The sequence below is a fragment of the Nesoenas mayeri genome (assembly GCF_963082525.1).
Source record: "Nesoenas mayeri genome assembly, chromosome: 14".
NCBI classification, from domain to species: Eukaryota; Metazoa; Chordata; class Aves; order Columbiformes; family Columbidae; genus Nesoenas; species Nesoenas mayeri.
The window spans coordinates 18,950,905-18,964,781 of record NC_137556.1 but is presented as its reverse complement, the minus strand read 5'-3'; the positions used below and the strand labels follow the sequence as shown (position 1 = coordinate 18,964,781).

At 45.2% G+C, this 13,877-nt stretch overlaps 1 protein-coding gene across 4 annotated transcripts in view; it reads left to right on the top strand.

The window, feature by feature from the left end:
* The window catches only part of CTNNA1 (catenin alpha 1), a 113,880-nt gene that overhangs the window by 67,933 nt on the left and 32,070 nt on the right, over window positions 1-13,877 (top strand). For 3 of the 4 annotated variants that reach the window (XM_080353515.1, XM_080353517.1, XM_080353516.1), the window contains 2 exons: window positions 444-524; window positions 1,250-1,402. In XM_080353515.1, coding sequence (XP_080209641.1) covers window positions 444-524; window positions 1,250-1,402 — 234 coding nt within the window. Of the gene's footprint in view, window positions 1-443; window positions 525-1,249; window positions 1,403-3,712; window positions 3,726-13,877 lie in introns of those variants that run through there. The other variant, XM_080353518.1, reaches the window with a different exon arrangement.

Genomic DNA, 13,877 nt, shown 5'->3' with positions numbered 1-13,877 from the left:
GGTGAGTGGGCCTTGGATACTCACTTGCAACACTGGATTTCACTCCTGACAAACGTTTTGTAAGGATTTTACCTCTAAGATAATGGCATTTTGCCTTTGGAGGGTTGAAGCGGGTTGCTCTGGGCTCCGTGCGGTGGTTGAGCTGGTAGAAAAGGGACGTCTAGAGCTCAGAGCTTGAACGTGGTCTGCGGCTGGTGGGGAGCAGAAAGACGTCTGGATTTATGAAACCCACCTTTTCTTCAGAAAAAAAGTTGAAGGGTGTTAAGGGTAAAATCTTGTGATGTCAGATGTTCCTGTGGTGGCCTGGCCAGCCGGGAGGAGAGACCGCTAGTGTGCAGAGTCACAAAATAACAAAGGAGCTGACATTGCACGTGGAATGAATCATACTGGTTTTACTTTGAGACCCTGAGTACCCGTTTACCTCTTTGTTTCTTGTTTTCCAGGCTGGACGCAAAGAAAGAAGCGATGCGCTCAACTCTGCCATTGATAAAATGACCAAAAAGACCCGAGACCTGCGTAGACAGGTAATGAATGTATGAAGTTGATATTTGTGGAGACAAATGAGTGTGTTTAGTGGATGAAAAGCGAGAAGCTTCCAGTGCCTGGCTCCCAGGGAAGCATGGGCTGGAAATGTAATCCCTGCTAAGTGTATAATAAACATGTTGGATTCTTAATCATCCTTGTGATAGAGAGACTTTGAAAAACCCGACAAACCAACAAGTCACCTCACATTTGATGGGTTTTGAACACAATCAGATATGGTTTATAATAGTTTTGGTATTCGTCTCGGACTGTCTTTGAGGACTCTATTTATGTAACATCCATCTTTGGCCCATTTGGTTTTTAAAGTAAGATATTCCCTTTTTCAAGTAAATGTGAATATGGATCAAGTTTGAACAATAATTTGATTCTGTTAGCAAAATAACAAAGTTAAATCAGCGTGTTGTTAATTCAGCTGGGGGAAAGCAGCAAATTTACTCAAACAAAACCAATATGAGCTGCTAAATCAATATTTGTGGCCAAACTGGTGACTTGCACTTATGTAACTAATCCAGTTTTTTTTAAGAGATTTAATTTAAATAGAAGGAAAAAGTGTATAGACAAGACTGAGTGCAGGGAGAGCCTTGACCACACAAAGGAAAAGGGATCAGCGACAAAAGTCCTTAAGATGTATGTATTAATATGGTAAAAGGAGAAGCAGTAGTGGGATACTACTGGAAAATATCCCATTCTTTGATTTTTGTTTTAGCTCCGCAAAGCTGTCATGGACCACGTATCAGACTCTTTTCTGGAAACAAATGTTCCGCTTTTAGTCTTGATTGAAGCTGCCAAGAATGGGAACGAAAAAGAAGTTAAAGAATATGCCCAGGTTTTCCGTGAACACGCCAACAAATTGATTGAGGTAAGGTGGTGCAAATTAAAATGAAATTATCACTAGGTAAACTGGGACAAGCCTGGGCAAAGCAGATTTTGACAGTCTGTCGAAACAAAGAGCAAATTGTGTAACAAATTTGCTTTTAAAATTTCATTTTCATGAATTTAAATGCAACTCAATTTAGTATTAAATAATTAAAAACATAAGCTTATCAAAATGCAGTGGCTAGTGTTATATAGCCCATGTAGATTTAGATATGATACAACGTGAATATATGATGCTGTTCCCCTTGCTGGATGCATTAACTGGAGATGGTGATGTGGACTAATGGAGGCCGTGGGCTGGGACTGTCCTGCTCTACAGTCTGATCTGTTGCTTGAAGTCTGGAGGTTTTCTCTTTGCAGTAAAATACCAGCGACTATAAACAGGCCTTCTATGTGAATACTTTTAGAATGCAAACCTGCTTGTGCATGTGTAAAGAGCAAACAATGGACAAACAGAAAACTCCGGTAACAGCACAGCTCATCCCTGCTGCCCTTGTGTAACAAAACCCCAAAGGCTCGCAGCCTTTACTGCAGAGTGAAGTTAATCTGGGGGAGGATCAGCCTGAATCCGACTGACCCATCTGAGCTAAAACGCATTGAAGATCGTTAGTCTGCTATTAAATGTGGTAGTTTTCCAACAGGTAGCGCAGTTCCAAAGAGCAGCGTGGGTTCATCCCCCATATCCACGGCTGCGGCTCGGTAACCTCGTCCTCCTGCCGCGGCTCTCGCGTGCGAGTCCTGTGCCCGCTGCTGCTGAATGCCAAGGAGCAAACGTCTGCAGGGGTCGTGGAGGAATGTGCCACTAGGAATCAACCTCAAAAACTCCTCCTGTGCACTTGGAGGCATCCGCCGGCTCCTGTGCTTGACCTCAGCGGCTGCCGGGAACAGACACGGGCCGGTTAATGTATTTCTGCTCTCTTGGTATTGCTGCGTTTGATCATTCAGTCTGTGTGTCTCCGGGCTCATTGGGAATACTTTCAACACAACTTGACCGTTTCAAATTACTCGAGAGGAAGACTTCTCAAACATCAGTAAAAGGAGTTTCTGACTCTTGTTCAATATATTTTTCTCACTTTTTTTAAGCCTTAGGGGCGCTGAGCTTGGTGTGCAACTGCCCCATAGTCTGGGGCACGTCGGGCTAGTCTGGCTCTTCTGAATTGCTGTCTAAGCAATGAAAATCTTTGATTCTTTGAATGCATCCATTCTTCACTTCTGGCCTGCTGCGTTTTAGTGTGAGTGCCATCTTCTTATAGTTTCAAAGTTATTTTATTCTAAATTTTAAGTGAGCAACACTGACAAAACAGCAGGTGGAAGACAGTGTTGCTGTGCCCCTGCCTTGGGACCAGGATACGGCTGTGCCCCGTGCAGTGTTGGCAACACTGTGGAGCTAGTTTGGTGTAAAGCTTCCCTTCTTCGTGTTGCAAGCCTAATTTATCTAGAACATTATTTTTAGGGCTTGTTTACAGGAGAAGTTGACTGGCATAACAATAGCAGTGCCTATTCTGCCGTAGTTCTGCCCACCTCTTCAGTGGCTGTGCGGCGTCCACGCCTGGAGTTCATTGGCATAATTACAAAGGAGTAATTGCGCTTCCCTCCTGCCCCCGCTGCGAGGTGAGCCCGTGTTCCCGCTCCTGCAGTGCTCGTGTGCCGGCTGAGAAGCGAGGGCTGGCTGTCCCCACGGGCATGGCGGAGCGCTTGTCACCGACCTCACCTTGTGTGCAAAATGCCAAGCCGCAAATGAGTTTTACAGAACCACTATTCAGCCAAACAGCCTTTCTGTCAAGAAAGTCTATTCCCCTGAAACTGTGCATTAAACAATATTTCTGACTGGCATCAAAAGGTTCTGCTAAAATCATGTGCTGCCGCAACAACTTTGGGAAGGCTTGCTTCTTGCTTTTGCTGTCTAAAATGTAACTCTAACTGTAGAGCAGCATGATCTAAGTGGCTTTATATAAACCTCTTCAGTGAATGCAGATGGATTAATATATATGTTAAGCTTCGACAGAAGGGGAATAGTGCTCCTGCAGAGCCCTCGTCTTGCGGGGACAGAGAGCCGCTGCGGAGCCGTGTGCCGTGTCGCGTTTCCTGTGGAGGAACACAGGCTGAGGTGGTTTGCACTGACAGTCTTGGGGGTCTCCGCCAGAATGGAGAAGGATGTTTGCGAGTTCCCTTATGATTCTCCTCTCAAGCAGAAAACTTGACTGCAGGTATCTGGAGAAACAATAAAAGGTTGTGTAAGAGCAGAACAGCAGCTGTTCCGCTTGGTGAGATGAGCGGTGATTGCTTCCAGCCCATTGCAGCGCAGGGTAAGTGTGGCGGGGAGTTTATCGTAACTACCCTTGGAATTGCTGCTGAGTGACTCGAGACTTAAAATGTGACAAAACAGCTGTAGCGCAGAGCAGAGCTGTGTCGTGTATCATGCCGTGATTGACAGGATGGCTTAGACGTAGAGGAGAACGTGTCCTTTCCTTTAATGTGAAATGTTGGGAAGACGCACATGTAAGAGAGCTGCTGTGCTCCGGGGAACTCGGGAGATCCCCGGCTGAATGAGGGAGAAGTTTCACTCCTTGGGTTGAGTCGCCCTCTGTCCTGTGACCTGGGGGAGTCAGTGCTGCCCTCCTGGTGAACCAGCCACTAGAGGGGACTGGGATATATGTAGATGTATGGATCTACATGTACACACTGAACTCTTGCACGTGTTGGCTAGCCAGGAGGAGCAGCGGTGCTGGGTCTGGCTTAGCACGGCGGTTCTCGCTCCTGCAGTGCACAGGGGCTTATGGGCCCTCCCAGAAGCTGTAAAGAGATGCGAGTGCACGATTTGGGTAACTTTATTTTGAAATTTTCCCTTCTTGGGAGCAGAACACTCTCTGCTTTGTGGTTCCAAAAGTCCAGGCAGCCAGATTTGACCGAAAGGTTCAATAAGCACAGGAATCTGATTAACCTGCTGGGTCTGCATGTTCTAGAGGCCACATCAAAGCCGCGTCCCAACGGGGTTCCAGCTTGTTCATTCTTCACATAGTAAAATACCAACCCCCTTATCCTGTCTTTTGAAAATGGAGTAACGGTAAGAATAGTAAAATGAGACTTGTCTCCGTTGAATAATACGCTTCAAAGATAGCTTTCGAAATTGCTCTGTGCTAACAGTCCATTAACTAGCTAGCGCTCTGCCTGAATTGTGCTAAAGGAGTTTAATTCAGGAATTGAGAAGCCAATTTAAACACAGCACATGAGAATAACAGGAAAAACAGCATTTTGGGAACCAGTGGAAGAAAAAGTTAAATTCACTTGTGCACTATGAAAGTCTTCCTCATTTACAGATTGGAAAGTACTTGTTTGCGTCCCAGTGGTTTTTACACTGCTGGGCCCTCCAACCTGCGCCTCTGCTCCTGAGGAAAGATGGCTTGGCCTTGGTGTCTGCACATTGAATGTTCCTCCTAGAAAAGCTCAACTGTCCCGCAGCTCGCTGCTCATTTCTACTGCTGCACAATAATTATTTAATACTAAATGGAATTGTCTTTGCTGTGCTCTCATGCACAACTGGCCGCAGCCACACTGCTGGACCGAAGGGAAAAGCCACCAGTGCTGAGAAGAACCTTTCGCTACGCTATTGAATACTTTAGAAAAACAAAAGTTAGGTTGTCAATTTGTCTTCTACTGTGTGGTTTTAATGGAAAAGTTTTTCAGAGCTTGAGAAACAGAGTAGCTAAAAGGTAGATGAGCACAGAGTCCAGGTTAAAATCTTCTAGTAGCTGTTTGCTTGCTGAAGAATATTTTGAAAAGGGAGAGTTTGTAATTCCTTAAAAACAATGAATAATCTTACTCTGGAACCCACTACCTGTGGGTCAGATGTTTTTCTCAGCCTAAATGTTATTTCTAAGTCTCTTTCTCAGAGGAGCTTTGGTAAGACCAAAGAGGCGAAAGCTCTCAGTGAGATTTCATAAGCATCCATTTTTCCCCAATTGCTTTAATTTATCTCAAAAGACTGCTCTGTGCCTGTTTTAATGCACTGGGTTGGATCTTGCATATGGAGAGATGATTTTCTCATCTTCAGTGAAAACCCATGAACAGATGCAGGCTGCAAATTTATTTGCTTGGATAGAATCACATTTGGGCGCTGGCAGCTCCATGAGCTGTGTGTCTGACATTTCCCCTGTGCTGCCCTCGCTGCCCAGCCCCTGGCCTAGGGAAATTCTTCAGACCTCCCTCTAAAAATACCACTTTCTAAAAGCCTTGCAGCCTTGTAACATCTTGATTGCAGTTTAGCCTGACTTGCCTGTACTTATGGCCTGTGTGTTGTTCGTTTCTAGCAGCTGCACGTTTTCACATGTGAAAGGCTTCTAAAAAATCCAAAGTGGGTAGAGCATAGTGGAGCTGAAAATAATAGCTTGCTTTTGGACTCACAAGATCATGCTTTGTGTCCATCAGCCACATGATTTCCAATTATTAAACGAGCATCTTTGGAGGTGGGAATAGACTAGTTTGCTCATTCTTTAAATATTCTTTCTTTACAAGGTTGTCTTTTCCATGCTTTTATTTTTAAGGTCCTTGTGTGTTGGGAGGGACGCGGCCTTGCGCTGTGGCCAGGAGAGAAGCAGGGTTAGTTCAGCCCCAGGCTCATTTCCCATCTGAACATGGAGAGCAAAACGGCTCTTCCAAAGAACAAGCACGTTTGCTGTGATTTGTCTATAGATAACCTTGGCAGCAATTTAAAATGGCCAGTGTAACTCGTAATGTGCCCTCTAAAATCTGACGCTCTCCAAGAACCGATGCTCTTTCAATGGAAGTTCATTTTATTAGTCAGCTAATTCATAAATAAATTAAATTCTACTCGTGGAACATGCTTTCCTTACATTCATAATCAGTAAAGTAGGAAAACCTCAGCAGAAAAAAGTTCTTCCATTTTCCAGCAAAACTGGATATACAAATTTAATACATCATACATAAGTAAAGGCAAGTGACCTTTTAATAGGATAACTTTTGTTCATGTAAGGGGTGTTTTGGAGGCCAATCTTCTAATGCTACACCAAATTATGTATGAAAGGGTACATAGAATGCTGGTGGAGATTTAAAATCATGTTGGAAGAGGAATAAGAGACTTCTGGATAATCTTTCTGTCCAGATTGCATTGTAGGGATGTGGGAAGCAGCAAGGCAATCAGTGACCTGGCAGCAAAGGGGTGGGAGAGCTGGCGTGACTGGGGGTGGGTTTGAACCCTGCCGTATCTGGACATTGATCGGGAGTTCAGAGACATTCTGCTCTTTGAAAATCACCCCAGTTCTTAGAGCTGCTCCTCCGTGGAGGAGGCGCATCTCTGCCGTACCTTTTCCACAGGGCGAGCCGTGGTGTTGGACGGTGGTTGGGAGTGTGGGACGTGGGCCAAGGGAGATGTGAAGGGTTTAGAAGTGGGAGGTGAATGAGGTTTAGGGTTTGGAAAACGATGTTAATGTCCTTCTGCCCCTGTAGGAACAGCCCTGTGTTTAGTCTGATCCATTTTCCTTTGGAAACAGAAGTATTTGGGGAAGGGGAGATCTGTAAAAGAGGGTGGGAAGTATTAGTATAAGCAGAGCAGAGTGTAGGTGCTGTTGACGTGGTGTGTTCAGAGGCAGGTAAAAAGTCATAGAGTCTTGACCTATTTTCCATCTATTTTGGTCCTAATTCCAACAGCATTTTTAAATAGCTTTTTTTGGGTACAGCTGTGGCATAAATGTTTTAATTCTTAATATGTAACTAAAAGCCTCAGTGCATGTCTAGATTTTCATCATCTTAGTCGTTAGCAATATTGAAGTCATGTAGCGTCATCAAGGAGTTGCCTGAAGTCTGTGTAGAGCTTCTTCCTCTTAGTATTTTGTTGCCTTCTTCAAGAGCATAATGTAATTACAATTACCATTAAAGTTGCCATGAACAGTTTTCTGAGTTACTGAAAACTGGTCTGAACAGCTAAGAAGAGGCACCAAGTTGGGAGCCTTGAGTAGGAGCGTCATGCAGCACGCTCTGAGGGATGAGCAAAATGAGAGAAGAAAGAATGATGGTTTCCACTTTGAGAAACATAGATGCTTTTCTGAATATGGGTAACGATTCAGGAATTATCCAGATATCACTTCTAGAAACACTTGTATTTAAAGAAAAACATTTGTATTGCTAAGAAGCTTCTAAGATGAGGGTTCACTTTGGAAGTTCTAGCTGAAGATCAGCTCTACGTTACATACCGGCGCTGTGATTTCTGTGGTGGTAGCTCGGATCGACTTGTGTAACTAATGTGTTTTGCGCTTATAACAACATTTTCTCACTTTAGCTTGTTTGTCTGAGGCAGCAATAGTTCCCGTGCCAGCAGTCACATCTGCTGCTCCAGCTGCGGCTGCGGGGGGCACGGTGCCCGCGGCGCACACTGCGGCTCCTTCACGGCTCCGCCTGCAGCTCTAGAGAACGGAGCCTGGAAATGAAGGTGTGTGTTTTATGCTAGAGATGTGTTAGTTCCCTCCGAATATCTCTTCCACCTCTTTGATTGAAAAACGTTGCTGTTGACAAGAGAGAAGCGCTCTCCCTTCTGCGCTTGCTGCTTCGTAAACGGAGCCTGCGTCCGTTTGTCGTGCATGAAGAATGTCCCCTTAGGAAACCGTGACAAGACGTGGGGTTGCGCTGTTGGAGAAGGACCTCTCCTGCAGGAATGGAGGAGCTGAGCAGAGCTCTCGCGGGACAGCGGCACCGAGAACGGCACCAGGGAACTGGGGAATAGCTGGAGACAGCTTGTTTAGCTTGAGAGCCAAATACAAAGCTCAACTAGATTTTTAGACACACAAACACAATTTAAAAGGCGCAGGTTTTGAGATTTGATCCCAAAAGAAAGGGAACAAATGAAAATATGAAGCAATTGCCTCGATATTATAGGGAGCAGAAAATACACAATATATTGTCTCTGCTCCCCTTCCTCTTTCAGTCAGTTGCCAGCCTGTTGAAATAAAACCCCCGAAACCCCCATTTCTTATTGTCTAAAACTTTTTGAATAAAAAGTGCAAACATTTTGCTTGCCAGTTTTGTTCCATCTAGCTGAAATTTCTTCTCCATGTGTTTATAACCAGGCTTGAAATTAAAATTGCTCTCATCTTCTGTGTGAAGTTGCAGAGCTCTGGAAATAGTGGTTATCTCAATTTTAGTCCATTGTTCCCCCCAGTGCTTTATGTCTGGAGTTTTTCCGCGTTCAGCTTGTTTTATTTAAAGACTTTAACTATTTTAAGTGAATACATTGAGATTTCATTGCGCACAACGAGGTCTCGCAAGGTGCCTTCTGTGGAGCCGCGTCCCATCGCAGCTCCTCGCGTCGGGTAAAACCGCGGAGCAGCTGACAGCGCCAGTCCCGGTGACGTCCTCCCGGCTCCCGCTGCGCTCCAACCGAAGCCCTTAAAGAACTCAGGCTGCTGGGTAGAATTCAGAGTTCGCTGTGCCTCTGCAAAAGCAGAGAGTTTATGGAATGGCAGTGAGGATGCAGAGCTCTCTCATGCGGTACTATTAAAACTGGATGCTAAAATGCTCACGTTTGTCTTGACTATTGACTGTAGTGTACAAGTTAATTAATAAATGTATGGACTTGCTGAATAATAAAAGCCATTCTGAGAAGGATGGAAATTACATAATTGACGCATCACTTCTGAGAGTCCTCAGTTGCCACTTAGTTTTGCCAGAACAGTTGTATCTGCAGATAAATTAATTTCATGGGCTTCGACCATCCTGAAGCGGATCTGGACTGTTTTCGTAATATGGGGGAGGAGGAAATGAGATGTGCTGTATTTGAGTTTTGTAAGAATATCAGATACACCTTCTGTAGCGAGTCCTCAAGAGACAAATGTTGAATGGCTGCCTGTCCATTCTTTTTTTTTACCTTTTGGAGTGAATGATTTTAAGTGTGAATTTGCGTTCCCTGAGAAATTGTAACATGAAAAGCAAAAACCAGAACAAGAAGCTGAAGTTTTGAAGTTTAATCAGAACTGAAAATGCCAAGGGCACCTTTGAAAAGCCTTGTTTCCCTATTGTCAGAATCCCAAAGTATCTGTGTATAAATGAGGATGGCTTTGTTATTTTTGCATAGAGTTCGTGAGCATCGGTTGGGAGAGGGTACTGCTTAGTGTTTTTCAATACAGAGACCATCTGAAAACTCGTACTTCTATTTTTACAACTGTGGTTTTAAATGAGAGTCATCAGGCTTTTAGAATTGAATTAGTGTTTGTTCATCTCCTGCATAGCGATCATACAGTCCTTACTTATAGCAGCGCAGTGTGGCCGAGGCAGCTTTATTTTAAATTATGCAACGATAAACACATTACAGAGCTGCTGGATGATCGTGTTTGGGAGGCTTTGTGTATGGGCCTAAACAAGGAGCAGAATCTCCATGGTGCTTCTCTGAAGTCAATCCAGGTGCGCGAAGCAAAATGCTAATACAAACTTTCAGTGCCAGCCTTTGAAATCCTTGAAAAAGGAGATTTAATGTGTTAGAGATTGTAGCTCCTTTCTCTTGCGTTTTTTGGCTCTTATTGAAAAAGCAATTTGTCAATCTTTTATTAATAATGAACAGTTCCATGTCAGGTAACCCCTCCACCTAAGCCGGGATGTGAGTGCAAAGGGGAAGTTGAGCAAGTACAAAGCTGACGACGATTTTTTCAAGAGTGTAATTTAAGCAGCTTATTGATGACCCCGGGCTGGTGTAGCTGAGGCTGCTGCAGTTCTGAACGGCGGGAAGGTGCAGCTCCTTAGTCATTATCGGAACGGATTTCAAGGTTAAAGAAAAAAGAAAATCAGAAATGTATTTGGGGTACAAAAGGTGAGAACTGCCTAGTGTGAGAGCAGGCGGTGGCCACAGCAGCCGCCACCGCAAACACACTGACACACTGTCGCCGACAGAGGGAAAACCGCTTTAGAAATGTCCAGATTTTTCCTGATATAAAACTAGTAAATTCTGCAGAATCAAAATAATTAGAGTTTGAGAGGGAATCACTCTGTGATAGATGGTCCGATATTTTTTAGTTCCATGGGAATTATACCTGTTGCTAATATCGTGTTCCCAGTTGTCCGTGTGCACTGGAGCGTCCCTGTCCCCTCCAGCGCTCCTGCATCCCGTGGGCTCCAGCTCGTCCCTACCTGAGTTTCAAACCCTGAGCGGTGGGTGACACTCACGTCCCAGATGGGTTTGTCCAGCTTGGGGGTTGACTTGGCAGCAGCTCATCAGCTCGGGGTGGAGAAAGGGTTGTGTCTGGGCACTTTAGTCAGCTCGTTCATCTGAACATTGGCAGCTGCTTCGGGTCCGTCCCCCTCCTGGGCTGCGTGGAGCCATCTCTGGGACGCTGTTGGCTACTCAGCAGCAGCAAAAAGATGCTTTTGAATTGGTCTGTCGGCGCTGCCAGGTCTCTGAACTGCGTCCCTCATTTCTCTGGTCTGTCTCCATTCCCTATGTATTTTTAACTTTTTTCCAGAGATTGCTCGTTATGGCTGATTGCATTATTTGTGATTTTTTTGGTTGCCTTTGATGCCTGTGCCAGTAGTGCTCATGTAAAGGGACTTGATGATATTGAATGGTAAGAATGAACAAATGCAGCGGGAATTCAATTGCTATTTTGCTCTCAAGCACAAGTGTTCTTTCTAAATCAAGTCTGACCACTTACTATGTCAGTCAGCTGCGTTGTTGGAGACACAGAGAAACTTATTTCATTTACATTTGATTTAAGGGGAATTTTTGTTTGCTTGTGGTGCTCTGTTTTATTTGGCAGCTTTAGAAATGCATTATTTCCAAGTGCTCTGCATTATTTGAAATGAATTTGGCCATAGTCAATCTTCATCTTGGCTGCAAAATCCTATGTAAAATGTAGACCTGTCAAATACTGGCCAGCAGCACCCTGTCTCTCTACAGACAGGGAGTGTGAAGTTACTCGTCAGGTGTCACACAGCAGTTATTAATGATGGCTTCTTTCAGATACCTTTAAATTACATTTCTTAATTATACCGCCATCTGCCTCAGCTAGTACGTGTAACTTCAGAATTCACGCTGTAGAGCACCTGATAATTAATGACAACTTGAGATGCTTCATTGTTAAGTCACTTACAGCTTGATTAATTAGTCGACATAGCTCTTCTTAAATTTCACATTTTAGGAGCGAGTGTTTTGCAGCAGTTTGACAGAGGCTTCCCCGGGTGCAGTAACCGCTGGGAATTGGGGGCCGCGCTCCCAGCTCCCAGCTCGCCCTGCACACGGTTTGCTGAGGAGTTAGTGTGTGGACCCGGCAGAGCCAGGAGCACGGCAGAGCCAGGAGCGCCTGAGCACGGAGCTGCCGCTGGCCAGCGCTGGGATGGACGTTGAGCTTTGCAGAGGACGGGACACGGCAGCCAGCACTGGGATTGTGTGAACCCGCCAAAGCCCCTCAGTGCGCAGCACGCACGCTCCTTTCATGGGCGCTGGCAGGCAGGCCGGCGCTTCCTAGCGCAGAATTGCCAGCAGCGAGGGATTCGGAAGAAAAATGACTGCTCAAAAATGACTGTGCAGAAAGCAAAATTTCATCGTGCCGTGGTGGGGGACACTCGATGATAAACTTCTTTGCCTTTCTGTATTCAGACAGAGCGGGGTTTCTGTGTGCTTGATTCATCACACTTGGCTTGAGAGAGAACACAACATCTCCAGATATCGGAGAGGCTGATTCTGTAGTGCTTCAATGTCGCTTTTATTCAGCCCCATCTCAATAGCGCTTTGTGTTCTGCTGGCTCCTAGAGATTGTAACCGCTGCTGTGGGGGCAGGAGCCACCTGGAAATATGGACCATAAAAAATATCGGCAAACTGGTGCTTCTCAAAAATATGACCTGTGCTTAAAATAACAGCAAAATCTTTATTTGACTTTTAAATCATGGCATCTTATTGTCTTTTGATATTTTCTGAGCCTCTAAACGAAAGCAGAATATACTACAGCTCGCTGGGAACTGGGGATTTAAGACATGACAAAACTACAGGGGGGAAAAAAACCCCTGTGTTCAAAATAAAATCCCTTTTTGGTAGGGCATTATTGAGGGGATGGCTGTGCCTTGCAGAGAGGAGCTGGAGACTGGAACAAATTGGGGAGAAAGGAGCCTTGGCTGAGCTGGGACAAGCTGCACAACCCTGCAACGGGCTGGACACTTACTGCAGCTCCAGCTCTTCTCATGGAGTTCTTGTCTGCGAAGACGAGTGAAGAAGCAAGTTGAGGAGCAGGACTGAAACCTGGCAGAGTTTTCTGTGTTGTGTGGATGCTGCATCCTCTCTCTCTCAACTGCAGTTTGTTTTCATCCAAACAGATGCCATTTCGTCTGCTGATGTGGTGGTTTGGTGTTGGAAATGTACCTCTGCACAGAGTTTGTTATCCTCTGTAACTCGATTTGGAACTGGAAGGAGGAGGAGACTGTGCTTTGCAATGGGAGCTTGCTTTTTGCTCACAAAATTAATAATGTGGTTCAAGAAAACTACGGTTCGAGTATACTGGCCTGTGGCTGATTGTTTGTGGGACAGTGATGCGTTCTGTGTGGGAACATCTGTGGAAGGGAATGTCTTGGGGAGGGGGAAAAGCACACGATCCAGCTGCAGATACTGCTGCAAAATAACTGGTATGCGAATGCACAGGATAGTTTAGTTAAAGGGAGAGTGGAATTTCCCCAGCTTATAGAGAAAGTATATGGAGAAATCTGGTTCACTGGTGTTACTGAGCGTCCACTGGCTGGTGATGATGCTTTTATAGCACATTTACTGGGGTTTTTTGCAGGTTGCTCTGTCCCTGAAAGGACAGTACTCACTGTTCATCTCAGTTCACTTTGTGCTATTTTTGCAGCTTTCTGTGTTCAAATGGCTCAGAATAACATGCTTGTCATTCACCTGTCAACTAAGAAATGTAGCGTACTTCAGGCTTCCTTCCCCTGAGAGTAGCTCCGATATGAGAAGTACCTTCAATTACAAAGCCTTGTGTGCTGTCCCCTCGCGGGTGCTCCAAAGGCAGATGTTCACAGAGGGCCGCGCTGGCAGGATGACCCAGTTAAGGATGCTGCTGTGCAGCGGCTCGGGGCTTTGGAGTCAAGTTTTTTAGCATCATAAGATGGTATTGAAATCTTGAAGAATTGTGGGTGCATCTTCAAGACCACCTGTACCAGCAAATGGTTTTATTCGGTGAGTCGTGGCACAAACAGAGCTGGAGGAACACCTGCCTGATCCTGCAATCTCTGAGTAGATACAAACGTGGAGCAGTTGAAGCCAGTGCTATCCAAGCCCTGTATCCTGTCGCAGAGGTGTGTTCTTTGCACTGACACGCGGCAGGATATAGAAATAGCTCAAGAAAAAGGGCTCATCCCCACACTTAGGGACATGAGCAGACTCGCTCCTCAGGCGCATGGCAGCTGGATTGGTGTTTTAACCGTGTGATCGCTGCTGTCTCACCCGAGTAGGAATGGGCTTCTTAACTGTAAC